The sequence below is a fragment of the Eimeria necatrix genome, genomic scaffold, assembly GCF_000499385.1.
Source record: "Eimeria necatrix Houghton genomic scaffold, Enh_scaff103, whole genome shotgun sequence".
NCBI classification, from domain to species: domain Eukaryota; phylum Apicomplexa; class Conoidasida; order Eucoccidiorida; family Eimeriidae; genus Eimeria; species Eimeria necatrix.
Genome location: NW_013654827.1, coordinates 50,305 through 66,478, shown reverse-complemented (window position 1 = coordinate 66,478; position 16,174 = coordinate 50,305). Strand labels below are relative to the sequence as shown.

The window sequence follows — 16,174 nt, the reverse complement described above, 5'->3', positions numbered from 1 at the left end:
ATACATACAAACATATAATATAAATACAATTGCAGTTATAAACTTTGAGCCCTGTGGTGCCATCCTCCTGAAAACGATGCTTTGATATTCCCATGCACCGGACATTTTTGACTTGCAATCTTCCGTCGTAGAAACTCCAACACTGCATGTGTGTTCAAAGATGCCACCAGCACCTCATAAAACCATACATGTGTAGGCTAGACTGATTCCTACTCTCCTCGGAAACTGCGGCTTGTCGGATTGTGACAACGTGCAAAGCACTCCATCGCTTTTACCCCTTCGGAATTCGTCGAATTGCAAGTGACAGCATTGTGTAACGTATCGACTTTCAGGGGCTGTAAGGTACAGGATTCGTGACTACTAATCAGTCTTCTGGTGGGCAAGGCAATATCTCTGCAGCACCGGCGTTTTTCCTGCCAAAATCTATACAACGAAACCTTATCACCAAAGCTGCAGCTGCCGTTTAATGTCAGGGACGGAAATGCACGAGAAGCCATAGTTCTCGATTCCGGTAACACCTGCAGCAACTTGAGCTTCTCAATAAAAACGAGCTAAACAGCATCTAGGTTCCCCTGAAACCTGAAGGCCCGTAGCATTTCTTGACAAAGCCCAGTGCAGTGACTCAGCAGCATTCGCTGGACGACTCATACGTGGCACTCGGGGCTGTTAAAAAATGAACTTAGAAAATTGAAGTAGCGGTGGGTGGCCAGTGTCAATTTGCTTTCGTGTCGCGAGCGATGCCAAGTAAAGTCCTCTAAATGCCCAGATATGGCGCTTTTCGGGACAAAGAGGTAAGTAAGAAAATCCGGCACACACACACGACTGACCTTTGTGGGCCCTCCAGTAGCCTCCTATGAATTAAAATGTAGATCGTAAATTTTACACATTATCCTCCCGAATACAGTATTTACACACCAGGTTCGATGCTTTGCAATTATATCTTAAATTCGTGAAGCTTTCTGAAAAATACGACTAGACCCTATTCAGTGGCCAGTGATAGTTGCATATGAACAAAATACGTGAGCATATCGCTGCGTCAGTATAATAGTTTGCAGCCAGCGGTACAGCTTGCCTTCTTATGTCTCCCCCTGCGCCGTACCAGGGGCCGCTACTGAATGCCACAGACCCTAAGAACTAAATCCACAATCTTACTCCCCAGAGGACTTTAGAGATCCTGGTAAAACCGACGAGCTAATGTAGCATTGGAGAGTCGGCTGTGCTGGGCTTCGGTATTTTTGACAGCGAAAAATAAACGTGGTTTGTACAAGAAATAGAACGAAACTTTTGAAAAAGTGTGAGCACGTAAGGCGCCATGACGTGGTAACATATTCCGAAGGAGAAATTTTATGGCAGCTTTTTCTGCTGCGATTTTCGCAGCTGCGGCGGCAGCCAACTTCTTAGCAAATCCCAGTCAGCCGCTGCATACAAAAAGGCCAAAAGACCTATGCCCAGTGATTGAACTGCGGCGAAATAACACAAAATCATGGAGGATTAGCCTTTCCTTATGCCAACCAATTGGCCTAGTTGAATATTACTAGCGCCGTCGGTAAGGCATGAGGCAAAGACTGAGTTGAGCAGCTGCATAAACCTCTACTCCGCACAGTACTAAACAAGAATATATGTCAGAAACCCTAAACGCAAAGGCCTGGTGCTTACTGTCCCTGGGCACGTCATTTTCGCTGCCGGCCTTTCGTTTGTTCCCCTCCCACAAACGGTGACCTGGAGTAAAAAACGCACATTCAATGATGAAACACAACTAAGTGTTGTAAACAAAAAGTGCATGCAAAGTGTACAGGATAGAACATGAACAAGACACTCCCCAAGAACCGACTCCGTGAAGACCACAAAAGTGATGACATGGTGGCGCCGTTACACGCAGTAGCGTAGCCTTGTTCTTACCCAGGTCAACAGCCTCTTGTTGCTGATGATCTCGCTGATGCTGCTTCCGTTGCTCCTCCACCTCCTGTTGCTGTAGAGCACCAGGGCTTTGAGGTGCAGAATGTGAGGAGTTGCAATGCTGTTGCATCAACAACCGCGCATGATGAATCCACCTAAAACTAACAAGGATATCGGTATTTGGAATATTTGGGGTAGTACATAGATTCCACGTGTCTCACACACTGAGTATGCAGCGGCTTCCCTATCAGTTAATTCTCTCAAACTGAAATGTCAGCCACACTCACACTGCCCCCAAGCTGACGCACCCGTTTGCCGCTCAGTGGCGTCTTTCCATCTGTGCAGATTCAGATCAACACAAAATGCGAAGTACACAGATTAAGAAACATAAGAAACAAACTTCGTGAATACCGAGCGTGCGATACACGCCCCGTAGCGATACACGCCCCGTAGCCACATGCGCAGCATTACTGGCTCATGCACTTTCTCATGATCAGCAGCACCAAAGACAACATGTTTGGTCCAACTGCTTTGAGTTTTGGTACGCTTTCAGTGGCGCACTAAAAGCCGCAGAGGAATTTCAGCAGCTGAGACTTTCGGTACGATTGATCATCGTATGCGGGCCAGCTGCTGTGTATGTCGGTACGTTGCCACTATACCTGGTGTTTCCGTGTTGTGCATTGCGAATAGAATAGTAGCTGCAGCTACCGCAGCTGCTTCTGCTGCAGCTGCTTTCGATGCTGCAGTCGTAGCAGTCGCAGTGTCTCTGGGCCAATTGTAAAGCCTGGAGTAGCCTTGCGCTGAGAGCCTTGACTATTTCTGTTCTTGCTTCTGCGACTGCAGCAGAGTTGTGTGAAGGCAGAGACCGTTCTGGAGAAGAGGATAAAGGAGCGGCGATGTTCTGCCGTCAAGGGCGTCCTTTCAGGAGGAGGAGATAACGATGCACAGTAAAAATGCTTGCGGCGAATACAGCCTTGCTGGGGTTGCACAGGCCGATGCGTACATTTTTAGAACGCTGAAATTCCTCCCTCCCTGTGCTGAGTGGCGCGCCGCCGTCCCTGTTAACCACAGATATCCATGCAGCGGCGGATAATGCTGCTGGAATGCATGTGGCTCTGTTCTGCTGAGACTGAATTTGGAGCTGATATGCTGGCTGCTACTTCAGCAGGCGTTGTTGCTTCGGCAGGTGGAGCTGGTGGTCTCGATGAATACCCGGCGCGAAAAGTGTGAGGCATATATAGAAATCCATGGGGTCTCTTACTACTGGTAAATATGAAGGTGAAGAGCAAATACGATGGCTTCTGAAGTTTGGGAAGGCTGCAGCAGCGAAGAGCAACTGTAGCTGTTCTTGCTGTCGTTTTTCCTGCTGCATGCAGGGCAGTGCGGGCTGGATGGCGCAGTAGTCGGCGGCGCCGGGCGCCGACGGTACAACAACCGCAGCAGCAGGAGAAGCAAGACCTGTTGTTACCTGGTGTTGCATCAAATCTCTTGTGGCTCTTCAGGCTTTTTATACCTTGTAGGACGATTTACAGCAGAGACAGCAATAATAACAGCGACGGCAGCTGCAGCTGCAGTGCTGAGTGCATTCCACCGATTGCTGAGCAGTCACAGCTCGGCAACGGCGGCAACAGCACCAGCGGCTGCAGTGACTAACTATAATCACCACTGTAGCTTTTCTTGTGGATTAGCATGAATCATTAAGTGCGAGTCTGAGCTAACCAGGCGGCACACTTGGAGAGTTGGACATACGGGCGCCAGCAGCTGCATCAGCTGCACCAGCCGCGCCCGCCACTACGGAATTCCGATGTACACCGCCTATTTGCCAAGCAAATGAACACTCAAATACAATTTACTCTTTAGTGAGAGCGGTGAGGACAAGTTGGGCAACCCAGTCAGCAACGAACACCTCCGCCAGCAGCGACAGTGTCGGCTGTCCGAGCAGTACCGGGAGGGCAAGCTTCACAAGGACAGCAATATCACGAGGCTGACTCCCGAAGCAACAGAGGTGGTAGCGTCCACGGAAGACGATGGGAGGGGATGAGACGACCAAAGCCCCTGCACCAGTAGGGTTCTGCCTGTGTGTGCCCTGCAACAAGCGCGCGCGGCAAGCGTGGACGCCCCCAGACTGCGCTGCTACAAGCTACGAAATACGCTGCAGCCACAGCCGCAGATTTCTAAGCCAGCGTAGCGGCAGCAGCGGCAGGGGCTTCAGCAGGAGCAACTCTCGCAGCGCTGGCGCTGGCACTCCAAGGCCCCCCAAGCTCGGCAGTACAGAACCTCAGCTGAGCTGCTACATGCTTCAGCAGCAGCAGGAACTGCCGCAGCAGCAGCCAGCGGTGTTGTGCCCTGGCTGTGCTGCTGCTGCAGGTTCTTGGAGCAGCTGCTTCTTCTGCTGCACGAAAGAGGCCCCCCGATCCCCAGCTTCGATGCCTTCGTCAAGCAATTTGCTCCACGTGCCCTCTTGCTCGTCTCAGGGCAGCAATAGTTTTCACGACAGTGACAGCGAAATTGCTTCATTTAATGCCTCGAAACCAGCAGTAGCCCCTGCAGCTACGTTGGATGCCGACACAGCAGATCCACGACAGCTGCAGCAAAGCAACAGCAGAAACTTGCGACTCCATATGAGCCGCAGCAGCAGCTTCAAGAGCCGATTTCCCTGCGTAGACTGCTGGAGGTGCAGCAACAGTTGCACTATCAGCCTCAAGGTGCTGCAGCTCCAAACAGCCAGTGGCAGCATCATTCCTGCCCTGTTCCTTCGCCATCCGTCCGCCAGGCAAACTCTTCTGGTGTCTCACCGAAGCAACAGCGACTTGGGGCGTATGTACCCCTTGCTTTTGTTCTTGTGCCGCTCTCTTTGCGTAAATGTCTTGGGCTACGAGTACACCGGTTATGGATTCTGCTGCTGCACCATTCGCAGGAACCATTCCGAACAGCAGGAACAGCAGCAGCAGCGAAGGCTGTGCCGGCCATCTACAACTGGGGTGAACACAGATATTCGCGCAGCTTTCCTTTGGCTACAACAGCAGCAGCAGCAAACCCCCCAGAGCATTATTCTGTACAGTGAAGGAAGGGGCCTTCTGCCTGCCTTACAGCTCAGGTCTGAGCTTGCCGCTGAGGGTTTGCAGCTGGGGGGGCTGGTGTTTGTGGCGCCTGCGGCGGCAGCTGCAGGTACTGCAAGTACTGCTACAGGACTGCCTCTTTCGCGGGTTAAAGGGAAGGAGGGAGGGGAGGTGAGAAGAATCCGCCGTTTGGTTCCGGCGTGCCTCCGCCGTCGCAGCGAAACCCACGATGTGTACATGCAGCTGCTACAGCTACATCTAGACGAATTGCTGGTCCTGGAGGGCTCCAAGCAGCAGCAGCAGGAGGCACCCTGTGGGAAGACGCCACAGTTGTTGCTGAGACAGCGAGCAGCGGCAGCAGCAACAGCAGCAGAGACTGGTGACCTTGAATGTACGTGTAGCGACTTTCCTACAGGCGACAACTTACGCCGGTTAAAGGCGTTTGTGTTGCGCTCAAGAGAACAACAGGAGCAGCAGGAACTTGCTGTGGAGAGGCACTATCAAATACAGCAACAGCAGCAGCAGCTCCTGCTGGCGCAGAGGCAGCAGCAGCAGAAGTTGTGGTGCAGTGTCATGCAGACTGATCACGTGGGTGGATCTAACGAGCAGCAGCATGACAATCTCCTTTCACAGCAGCCGCAGCAGGCTGGAACCGATGCGAACAAAGGAGACCCAGCGACGAACTACCCCACGGAGTTGGTGTCTCCGCCTGCGACGACCGAAGGAACGCCAGAAAAGCCATTTTCGGAGCAGCAGCCGCTGGCTCTGCGGCCTTAGCAGCAACAGCAACTGCATCTTCAGCAGTGCCAGGACGAGCTGTACCGGAACGCAGTGAATCGTTCCGCTACGATACCTCTAGCAGAGACAGCGGCCGAAATGGACGGTAGACAGGTGTAGTCATAACGTTAGCGGAACTACCCTAGTTAATCAATGTGTAGTGCCACTAAGAACATATTTTGTATTCTTTTGTATCTCGACCCTCTCGCAGTCATTTTGTTTCCGTTGTACCCTTTTTAGTAGCGAATCAGTTGCGACGTGCTGAGCTAAATGTTCGTTTGGTTCAATGGATAACACGGCGCTTGCTAGTACGGGGGCGCCACTAATCTGCGAGCATGCGCAAGCCGTGCAAGTTTTGCTGGCGGGGTCAGAAGTAGTAGTTGCTGATGCTGCGCACATGTACTGTAGCAGCAGTCCCCTTTGTTGCTGTAGGTGATGTAGCAGCAGCTACGACGCGCTGCCTTCATCTGCAACACTGTTTGTGTTAATGTAAAATTTGTGCTGACGGCTTCGTATGAAGCCCATTTGTATGTTGCCTCCATTCAAGTCATGCCTTGCAGAGGAGCCTAGAGAAGAGCCCTTCATTTGTTGAGGCAAAACAGAGCTTGCCTGTCGCCGCCACTTGCGAAACAGCCACCAACCTGTATTCTTAACGGCCTGCGCGGCGGCTTTACCGCAGCATTCCTGACTCGTCTAAACTCATTGGATCGAAAATACTATTTATTATAAGGAGTAGCACTTATCACGTCGGTGAGAGCGGCTTGTTTAGCAGCACACTGTGCAGTAGTTTGTACCCGATATCACTACTCCTGACTTTTCGGTACAAAAGTACGAAATGATAAGTATATGCTTTTAGACTTGCGCTTACGCCGGATATTCAGCAGTTCAACCATATGGAGGGTTTCGTATGTATCGTAGTAGATGCACGGCCTAAGTATTTTAAGTTGGATATGCTTAATAAGTTTTATGAAAGCTACTTCGGAGACGGGGCTCAGCAGCCCACCAAGCGTCAGAAAACCCAATCTTTTGCATGCACTAGACCGAAACGGTCCCGTTTGGTTTAGTCTTTGAGGCCGTCGTTTTTGGCCTAAGATGTGGGCTCAGGGTAGGGCGCAAACTGGAAACGTATCTTGACCTGGTCTGTCGCCACATTGATTGTAAAGCTTTTTGTGTCGCTCAGACTGGCATTTGCGCTATAGCGGAAAGTGACGCTGACAATGTACTTGTATCCCGGCGTCAGCGTATATGGCCGCACTGAGGCTGTAGTCTGGTCAGAGCTCAGGTTTAGCAGCTGATCAGCTGTGCGAGAATCTTCAGCACAGCTGGCAGCCCACTGTATGAGTACACCAGAGTCGAACGCTGTAGCAACTAAAGGACAGTAGTCAGCTGTCACCGATAGATCAATGCTTTGCCCCTTATGAATCGAAAAGTTGTCCTTCGACTTTAGAGTCAGGATGGGGGGCTCCAGCGTCAGGGATAGCTTGAGTGTGCCGGAAGCTGCACAGCACATTTCTCGCATACAAGCACAAGCAGTTTGTGAGCAGACGCTGGTGACGGCGTATGCATCTCGCTGCGTAGCATTATCCTGCTGTTGTCCATGCCCCTGCAGGTGCCTCTTTGGGGGGAATATGCGCAAGTGCAGTTACTTATATTAAAGTAAGCAACAGCGCCGTGTTACCGGTTGCAGTCTCGCCATTTACATCTGTTACAGTTACAGAAAACTCGAGATCGATGCTGCTGATTCCAAGATTTCGCGAAATATATTCGTTGGCCGCTGCGTACACAACGTCCCTAGGTATGGTGATCTCCTCCGCGTTCGCCGTCAGTAAAAAGTTCTGGAGGTTCAAAGAGGCATGACCTGTGTTCTTCCTGCAGAAATGAGCAGCGGATGAAGAATCGCAGAGTGCTCCCTGCATTCTCCATAGGTGTTGTGACTTAGCTGGCACAAACCATTTGACAAATTGTGGGCTTGCGGGACGTTTGAAAAGTAAACGCTTACCACGAATAAGTAAGAGTTGTGTCGCCTGAGGCATTAGCTGCATACACAAACGCATCGCATGCCTTACACGCCGTATAACGTAAAGGCTGCCAATAGCAAAAATTCAAACAGAAAGGTTTGGAAGTTTCAACTCCATGTGTAGGCGAGTTAGCTGGATAACGATGTCAAGCACGGATCTGCTTGAACGGGATCCAACAGCAAGAAAACGGGGACCACATACAGATGGATCCTTTTGCCGAAAGCACAATGGCACTGCACATGCCCGACGCTACAGGGACCTGAATGCACAGTTAAGGAGATAAAGAATAGGGTTCATCCAAGTTTGAGAGTTACACGATTACTGCGAGCCGTGGGGTTAAGAGCGTTTATAATGCGTCATTACAGCCGAAGCCTCTAATCCGTAGATCCTAAACACGTAGCCCTGAAACCCTAAGTTCTTGAAGAGAAACCAAATTACTTTGAGAGGTATACTAAGGAGGGTTTTGTTCTTCTGGCATGGGCAATAGACTGATCAATTAGAATTTTGTCGTAAGTACTTGGATTTTTGCCACTGGAGGAGTCTTCGGAGTAGTTGTGCCGTCGGAGCCAGGGTTGGAGCCCCCTGAACCATCTGGAGATCCGTCATCCCCGTCGGTTGGTCCCGAGGGAGACGCAGGGCTCGTTGTAGTAGTGGTTGTGCTGCTTGAAGATGAGCTTGTGTCCGATCCTGTTCATAGATTTGTACTCGGTTCTGTAGCATGTAGTACGGTTCTTGTTTTCATGAAAAGGCGTCTATAGCAGGTATTCTGCCTACAGACATAGATCTGAGTCTTCGTATATACTAAGATTTTTATCTGGAATCATAGCAGTAGCTAGGAATACCACAGGCCAGTCTGCTGTTGCATAATTTTCTACGTTTGGGAACCTACCTCCTGCAGAAGCTCTGACGGCTGATTCTCTTCGATTGCTGACAGTCTCTCTGTCTGTTCGTGGCACCTTTAGAGAAACGGGACCGTTTTCTCGAACCTTCAGGTTTATCTCCTTCGAATATGCCTGAATCGAGGAGCGACAGCGTTGCAGCCAGTAGCTGAGGCCTCGTAACTGTGTAGATGCGGCAAACAATTGTGGAACTTCCCTTCGCTGCAGCCTACTTTTGTTTCTTTCAAAGGGCAAGATAGCCCATAGAAGCAAAAGCTGCGGTAAAGGCTAAACTAGTGAGTGCTGGCAATGCTTTCGGAGCTGCAAATGATATGTTGAATTACGGAATGTGGGGAGCTCCGGCGCTTCCCACATTGCTTCTAGAAAGCCAGCGTGTTCGCGCGCTGCTTGAAGCGGAAGATAAGAGTAAGTTGCAAACGACAATTAAGGTTTTCAAATGCACTGAAAGACTGTACGAATAACGTCTGCAGCGCCCCTTCAGAAGGTGGAATTTTATCATTCCGTGCGTGGCAAAATGGCCCGCTGAGGCACAGCTTGCAGGAGAAAGTAAACTATTGACTTGTGACAATGTGAATTGTGCGGCAAATGACGATTGGATGGAGAAAAGTGAAACTGGTGATGACAGGGTCAGCAGACGAAAAATAAGTAAGCATTGGTGTGAGCAATGCAACAATGCAACTGAAGTGCGTGTACAAATAACCTTCTTACATACAAACTTGCTACTCGAATAAAGTGGTTTCCAAAAGTAGGCTACGATTGGCAAAGTTGATGCCGTGCTGTCGTCGGTGTCGGTGTGTGCATGATGGATGGCGATGCATGGAGTGATGCTGGGCCACAATCAAGTGCCTTCTCCCATTACGCCCAAAGCTATGTGTCTCATTTACAGCACGTAAGGTTTATGTACGGTTGAGACCTCGATAATTTCGGAATGTTCATCGGCGCCTGCGGCTGTGTGTGCAGTATGTTGGAGAAACATCTAGACAAGAGCACCCTTCATAAGCCCTCACGTGCAGTAGACCCCCCACTGAAATATGTAACCCATAGTACTTGCAAGAAGCCGCTCACTAAAAAGTAAAGGGAAATGGTAGCGAACGCCAGCAACAGGACGGTCGTCGTGCGTCCCCGCCCACAGGGGACTACGGCAGATCTGTGAAGCATGCTAGCTCCGCACTCCTGGACCTATTCTTTGAGAATTATATTGAAAAACATTTGGTGGGCAGAGTTTTAAGATAACACGAGTGTCAAGCGGCAAGACAAAACATGGGTTATTCCTGAAAAGTACTGGGGTGGTGGGCGACGCGGTGACCCAGCTGTAGCCGAAATCTGGTGCAGTGGCTTCCCCGTGTCCTGTAACACATGGTAGAAATCATACAGGCGTGAAGTCCATCGAACAGAAGCTCCCGTATAAATGGGAAGGTTAACTGAGCGCCGGCGTAGTGGACCAACCCAAGACAGCTTGCTCAGGCTGAGCATGCAGCCACAGCAGTACACGCCTGCATTGTTTATTTACGAAATGGAGCATATCTAGCGCAATTTTGAAAGGACAATACACTTTATTCTAAATATAGTACCACAAGGTGAACATTAGTGAACAGGCAATTGTATTCCTTTTCATCTGCCGATGCATTAGCTATACAGCTGCACTAGGTCTAGCTAAAAAGAGATACAACATTTGTTGGCGTTTACCCACACTTTTTGTGTCTGACCTACAGCCAAAGCTAAGCGGACGATTGTTTCTTACATGAACGCATTTGAACACGCATTTAGCTGTAGATCTGCAACTGCTTAAAAGCTATCTCCGCAGGAAGAAATAGGAAGTCGGCCTAACTGGACAGCCTGCAACTTCTTCTGTGCTTGATGGCTTGCTATGCACAGATAAATAAAAAACGGTGCGCGCATCGATATTACGCCGACCATACATGGAGACACGGGAGACACTTCTCTACTGTATCTCTATGTTGTTTTCCTGCCTAGGTGTAAGTCCGTCCAAACCTAATATCCACAGTTACAACGACATTCCAGCTGTAGCATGGTCTTGCACGTGTACAATGAAGAGCCACAACGGACGACTTGCCGTGCGGTGCATTTTGGAAATGAAGTAGGAAGTCGCCTTGCGCGAAGCATTCTGTGTGCTGCGAGGCCTCGGAATGACGCTGTCGCAGCGAAAAATTGGAGCTCTTAACAGATGATTTATGTGTTATAGCGGCTCAGGCTGGAATGACTGAGGTGAGTTGCTAGCCAACGGGCTACCTACGCATGGCGATGTTATGAAAATGCGTACACCCATTCGTAATACATAATTTGCATAATGATAGCTATATACGAGCATTTTTGTATATATGGGTGCTTAAGCGTAGAAAAAAATGTATCTTCACTTAGCGACAGTGCCACGGCACCTCAAGAAAGTCAACAGTTGAAGTTGCGCAGTTTAAGAATGAGTCAGGCAAGCTGACACAATGGTTGTTTGCCGTTTCTTGCTTGTATTGTTTCCCTTCTGTAAGTATTCCTTCGGAGCTTCAATTGCTGAGTAACTCGATGTGCTGAGCTTCATGTTTATGGTTGCATGTAGGGTTACCACATGCATGCACAGAGGCTTAATAAAGTAAAAAAACTGCCGGACTTCATAGCTTTCTGCTCTTGGTTCAAACTTAATTGGTCTTCTTGGCCTCTGAATATGCTCTAGAGCCTAGGCTTTAATGATTAGGGCCGAGGGTTCAACAGCTATGCCGAACGTGTTGCATCACACACTCCAGTGCTTGGCTTTACGCAATTTGAATGCTATGCAGCTCCGCCAACATCCAAGATCATTGCAACGCCCCCAAGGATCCATTTAGCCGGCGGTTGCTTTGTTCTGAGTTGGGCGTTGAAGACAAATGTTGGCCCACGCTGCTCTGTTAAATAGACGGGGCAGATGTACGTGCTATCGTCTTCGCGTTTCACCTCTAGGGACGCCTGAGAGCAAGAGGGACAGGTTGATTCAACAAAAGAAATCGCAGCCAGTGAACCTTTTGCCGGTCCTGCTAAGCTGGACTGCTTGAGCTGTGGGCTCCCTGGCCCCAATATTTTCGACTTTTTCTCAATGTTTATGGCTCAAAATTTGCCTACCTTGCAATGAATCACAGGCATGGGGAAAAATAACTCTTTTGGTTTAGACTCTGCCAAGCAACCGCCTTGGACGTCCCATCGTGCGCCGTCAAGGTATAAGCCAGTCACAAACGCTCCTGCATAAGTGCAATATTCTAGAATGGCGCTATACTGTGGGTTCTAGCACTTCACGGCAAATGCACAAGCCACAAACGCGCATATGCTGGAAGGCAGCTGGGGCTTTTGTGAGAGGAATCAGCTGCTGGAAGACAGGGCAACGTTGTGCATGTGTGGCACAAAGCTGACCTTCACGCGCCGGTGCGTCTATGGATGCCACATCTTTCTTTGTGACAGTAGTGAGCACATTAAGCTTATTGAGCTCTAGGTGGTGCTGCTGTGAGCAAACTTCTTTGATGGCAGTGAGAAATGACTGCGGGCTAAATAGCCGGGCCAAGTTCACGACCTTCGGAGTGCTGGTAGGGTCCTTTGTCCATTCCATCAAGTGCTCATATCGAAGTTTCACATCTGCAAACCACGAACCTAAAGGCCGGCATGATGCAAAAGAAACCTAAGGGCAGGACACGCATACAGAACTGCCTTTGCGCTTATTTGCTCTGCAGTCTACTGACGAAGCTGCCGTTGCTAGCACGAAGAATTGGAAGTCCCAGTCTCCTACTCCCTGAAAGGTAATCTGAGACGCTCAGTCCTTCTCTCCAAAGAAGAGTGTATATTCACACTAAGGTAAAAGTAATAACAAGTAGTGGCGGTTGAAATGCTCTGAAAAGGAACGTCCACGTTAGCCTTAGAAAGCAATGACAGGCATGTTATTAGCAATTAAGGCGCATCTGCAACAACTTGAGGTCTAAAGCAGCTCGAAATGATGCTCCAAACACTGTTGGAGACACTAAGCACTGCCAGAAAAGCGCACCTTCATCCATGTGCCCGGCACTCTGTTCATGCGGATATCTTCCACGAGTTCTTCCATGGCCGCCGAGAATGTCAGTTCTCCTTTGAAGCCCATTTCAATTTCAATAAGAGATCTCGTTATTTCCTTAAGGAGGACATTCATGTATTGGCATTCCTGAAGAGCACGACCCAGCAAGAGAGCAGCTGCGCACCACTCTCTCACCAAATCATCATGCTAGCGTTCTGCACTAAGTCAGGTGCATTGTAGCCTGCAGGTGTTGCTTCTGTTACTGTTGCACTGGGGAATGCACCTGCAGGAACACGTGCTGGTAGGGACCTTTTTCTTCGTCTGGGATAGCTTGGCTGATTTCTTCCACATCAAATCGGGAGTCACCGACCTCGTCCAGTAGTTCCTTACAAAGCTGCAAAGTATGCAAGTGGCAGAAATTACAGGAAGAAGAAAAAGCGTGTTTGATTCGTGTCGGCTGCTATCCAAGGAGAGCATTTGGGTGCCTAGACTAAGCCCGATTTTCTCCATATCTACACCGGCGTTTGGTGTACTCCTCATGCGCTGCCGTGCAGTGAACGTCTTACCGCTTCACCTTCTATTTCCACGCCACCTTTGTTTGCTGTGGCACCGCTGCTGGCTCCCTCTGATTCCATGAGGGTCTTGAAAAGGTCTTCGCATTGCTGGGTGCGATAGCCTATTTCAGTGTTCGGATGCAGCCCGTAAGCCAACGGCGTTTCCGGTGGCATAGATGCTACGCACTCCATGTACCTGATGAAACGATCAGTTTTATGTAAGACACTGATCATTGTGACAAAAAGCACCTAATGACGCCTTACGCAGTAGTTCTGCCTTATTTACAGCGTGCCTTATGGATAGTACCTCTCGTAGCTCTGTGCAGGAGGCGTCTTGTAGGAGGCCCCTTCGTGCTCTTCACAGAAGGGAAACAGCTCAGTTTCGTCTAGAAGTCTATCCTGAAGGCACAATATAAGCAAAGGCGTTTCGCTAGCCCTTCGAAAGCCTGTCATATATGCAGGCTAGTTAGCAGAGCTTCCAATATGAAACTGGTTTAGGCACCTCTGTATCTAAAGAGACACTTAAAAAGCTGTTTCCAGTTTCTTTGAACTTGCCTGCATGTAGAAGTTCAAGTAGGTATTGCAGACGAGGCGGTCCCTAGGGTCAATGATGTGGCCGCCGTACATAATCTCGCCGAAGATGTATTTGAGATCGTCCCAAGGAACCCTGGTGCCCCCTTGTTGCTGCTCCATGTAGTTCATTAACACCATGGCGGAGTCTCTCAGGTCACCCATCGAGAACGGATAATTCAAATTCCAGCCTCGGGTGCCAAACCTCTTGCGCTCAAGCAGGACAGCATGGAAGAAGCAAAGGCCAAATATGATGGCTTTGACCTGAAATCACAGGAAGAGGTCGCGTTTTAGCGCCATTATCGCCTGTATGAAATGGATGAGCCATTGTGTCTGAAGGGTATATCAATAAGCGAGGGCGAGTAAAAACACCGTCACCAGTAGGCACCTTTTGGTCTTTTTCATCAAAATCGTCCTTGGGAAAGCAAGCAAAGGCGCGCTTCAGGTTGGCTTGGAGGCCTTGGGGGGGCTCATTAGTCAATTTAATTGACCGGTCAAGGATTCCGACGGGAATATAATCGCACAATTCAGATGAAAGAAAACAGCGGAAGTTAGGGTGTGGTCCTTCCGCAGAAAACGAATCTAGCTTTTTCTCAAGCTCCACTGTCCATCTTGGCATCAAATGGATGTTCTGGAGAAGGACCCAATGCCCCTCCTTGTGGCCTAGATCCAGCTTTTGCATCGCCACAACATCTTGACCCTGGTCAGTCACAATAGCAACGGACGTTCAAGCTTGTCTCTTATATTTCGGAAACAAGCTTTATGAGCGAGAAGCGTCACAAAAGAAAGTGCCTATCAGGCACCGAAGCATATATTCCTTGCGAAGTGTTTATTGGGTTGTGGATCTGTTTTGCAGTGTATCTTGCCTGCCCTAATGCGACGTTGTGCAGGTTGAAGTTTGCAGTGTATCCCATCTTCTTGCCTAGGGCTTCAATCTCCTTTACGGGGTCAGCCCCCGGTGAAAGAATGAAAAAGATTGGAGTTGTGGCCGTAGATTCCTCGAAGGACGATTCGAAAATTTCATAAAATGATAACGCAGAGTCTCCATCTAAATACTGCCCCCCGTATGGAAGCATTGTGCGAATATAATCCGAAATTGCTGCAGTCAGCCGATCTGGCCGTAGGCAGCGCAGCACCTGAAGGATATTGATACGTATCATCCCGCCTGTAGGAGTATATATATAGCCTGATTTCCGTTGTCCTGACATGCGTAAATGAGGTGTACAGATATTAGTCCGTCTTACGTGGTGAAACACATACCACAAGCTTTTTGAATGGCATGTTGTCAAGCGCCTTCCAGTCAAGGGGCAACTTGACTTTTTCTGGTTGAAGCTCTTGGAACCATTCTTTGAACCTTGAAGGAGCGTCCTTTTGCATATTTGTGGCAAATGACTCAAATCCGGGAAGCTCTATGAGCTTTTGCACTGCATACCAAGCCTTGTTGGGCAACCAGTCAGCAAGAGGGTTTTCGGGTACTTGCTTTATGGGGCCTTTCAGCAAAAAGTCCATCAACTTCGGGTCAAATTGGTCCTTTAGGTTCCCTTTCTGCAAGAGCTGGAATGTTAGCATGATTAAAAACGATAGCTTGTGACGCTCAAACAAGCCGCGCCCCACCCATGTAATGACTGTCGTGCGAATCGAAGTGACAAGTTCTGTACAGCGTTCTTGGACTGTCTCGCATACTTTAGTCTTGTCGATAGCCTGAAACGTTAGGGGCACGCACTGCTTTCGATAATCCAATGAGCGGTGATCTGCAACACTTCCTATCAAAATCTAATAACTCGCAAATTTCTTTCAGACAGAGAGTGTACTGAAGCGATTCAACATTTGCAGTTCGCAGACGCCTGCAACTGGAACTTACCTTGTGCACAAATGTGATAAATGAGTCCAGCGAATATTGGTACATTGGATTGATGCTACGGAGCCGCGTGAGCACAAAGTACAGCATCGATGCCTCTGATGCTGCCCTACGATAGGCTTCACGACTCCTGTTGATTTGCTCCTCCCTCTCTTTTGCTACAACTTGCTGCGAACATGTGCCAATATGAATATGCGGCAAGAGATGTACGTACTCGTGTATAGATGCAGCTAAATTACATATGAAACCCAAAATGGCACGAACAAGCACAAATGTTTAAAGACCGAAAGACATCATCACGAACATGCTGCCTTGGATTCGAAGGACATAGGGTGTATCAGCTGCCTGCCGGGGTTGCCATGCGAAAACCAAATCACTTTTTCTTCTGCCTCGCATTGCACTGTGAGCCCTAAGCCATAGACATTAACTTGTACAGTTAAAATTAGAGGTCCGGAAGAAACTGTATAAGAAGATAAGTATGGGCCGTGATGTGTAAAGTCAAATTGCAAGGTTTCGTTCATTCGC

General features: G+C 49.1%; 5 protein-coding genes across 5 annotated transcripts; 1 reads left to right on the top strand and 4 right to left on the bottom strand.

Annotated features, from left to right (window-relative positions):
- Positions 1–1,344: 1,344 nt before the first annotated feature.
- On the bottom strand, positions 1,345–2,026 carry ENH_00001370 (hypothetical protein, conserved; the record flags this gene model as incomplete). Its single annotated transcript, XM_013583926.1, has 3 exons — positions 1,345–1,418; positions 1,657–1,719; positions 1,900–2,026. The coding sequence occupies 3 exons, from the start codon at positions 2,024–2,026 to the stop codon at positions 1,345–1,347; spliced, it is 264 nt and encodes an 87-aa protein (XP_013439380.1).
- Positions 2,027–3,923: 1,897 nt separating this feature from the next.
- ENH_00001360 (hypothetical protein, conserved) lies at positions 3,924–5,732 on the top strand (the record flags this gene model as incomplete). Its single annotated transcript, XM_013583925.1, has 1 exon — positions 3,924–5,732. The coding sequence occupies one exon, from the start codon at positions 3,924–3,926 to the stop codon at positions 5,730–5,732; it is 1,809 nt and encodes a 602-aa protein (XP_013439379.1).
- Positions 5,733–6,819: 1,087 nt separating this feature from the next.
- Positions 6,820–8,356, bottom strand: ENH_00001350 (hypothetical protein, conserved; the record flags this gene model as incomplete). The annotated part of the gene is made up of 3 exons (XM_013583924.1): positions 6,820–7,229; positions 7,411–7,601; positions 8,283–8,356. 3 exons carry the CDS (start codon positions 8,354–8,356, stop codon positions 6,820–6,822), a joined length of 675 nt encoding a protein of 224 aa, XP_013439378.1.
- A 3,071-nt stretch (positions 8,357–11,427) lies between these two features.
- ENH_00001340 (hypothetical protein) lies at positions 11,428–14,473 on the bottom strand (the record flags this gene model as incomplete). Its single annotated transcript, XM_013583923.1, has 8 exons — positions 11,428–11,601; positions 12,005–12,301; positions 12,662–12,814; positions 12,951–13,061; positions 13,234–13,417; positions 13,529–13,620; positions 13,810–14,055; positions 14,180–14,473. The coding sequence occupies 8 exons, from the start codon at positions 14,471–14,473 to the stop codon at positions 11,428–11,430; spliced, it is 1,551 nt and encodes a 516-aa protein (XP_013439377.1).
- A 94-nt stretch (positions 14,474–14,567) lies between these two features.
- ENH_00001330 (Dynein heavy chain 11, axonemal, related) lies at positions 14,568–15,360 on the bottom strand (the record flags this gene model as incomplete). Its single annotated transcript, XM_013583922.1, has 2 exons — positions 14,568–14,927; positions 15,052–15,360. 2 exons carry the CDS (start codon positions 15,358–15,360, stop codon positions 14,568–14,570), a joined length of 669 nt encoding a protein of 222 aa, XP_013439376.1.
- Between the last annotated feature and the right edge of the window lie 814 nt (positions 15,361–16,174).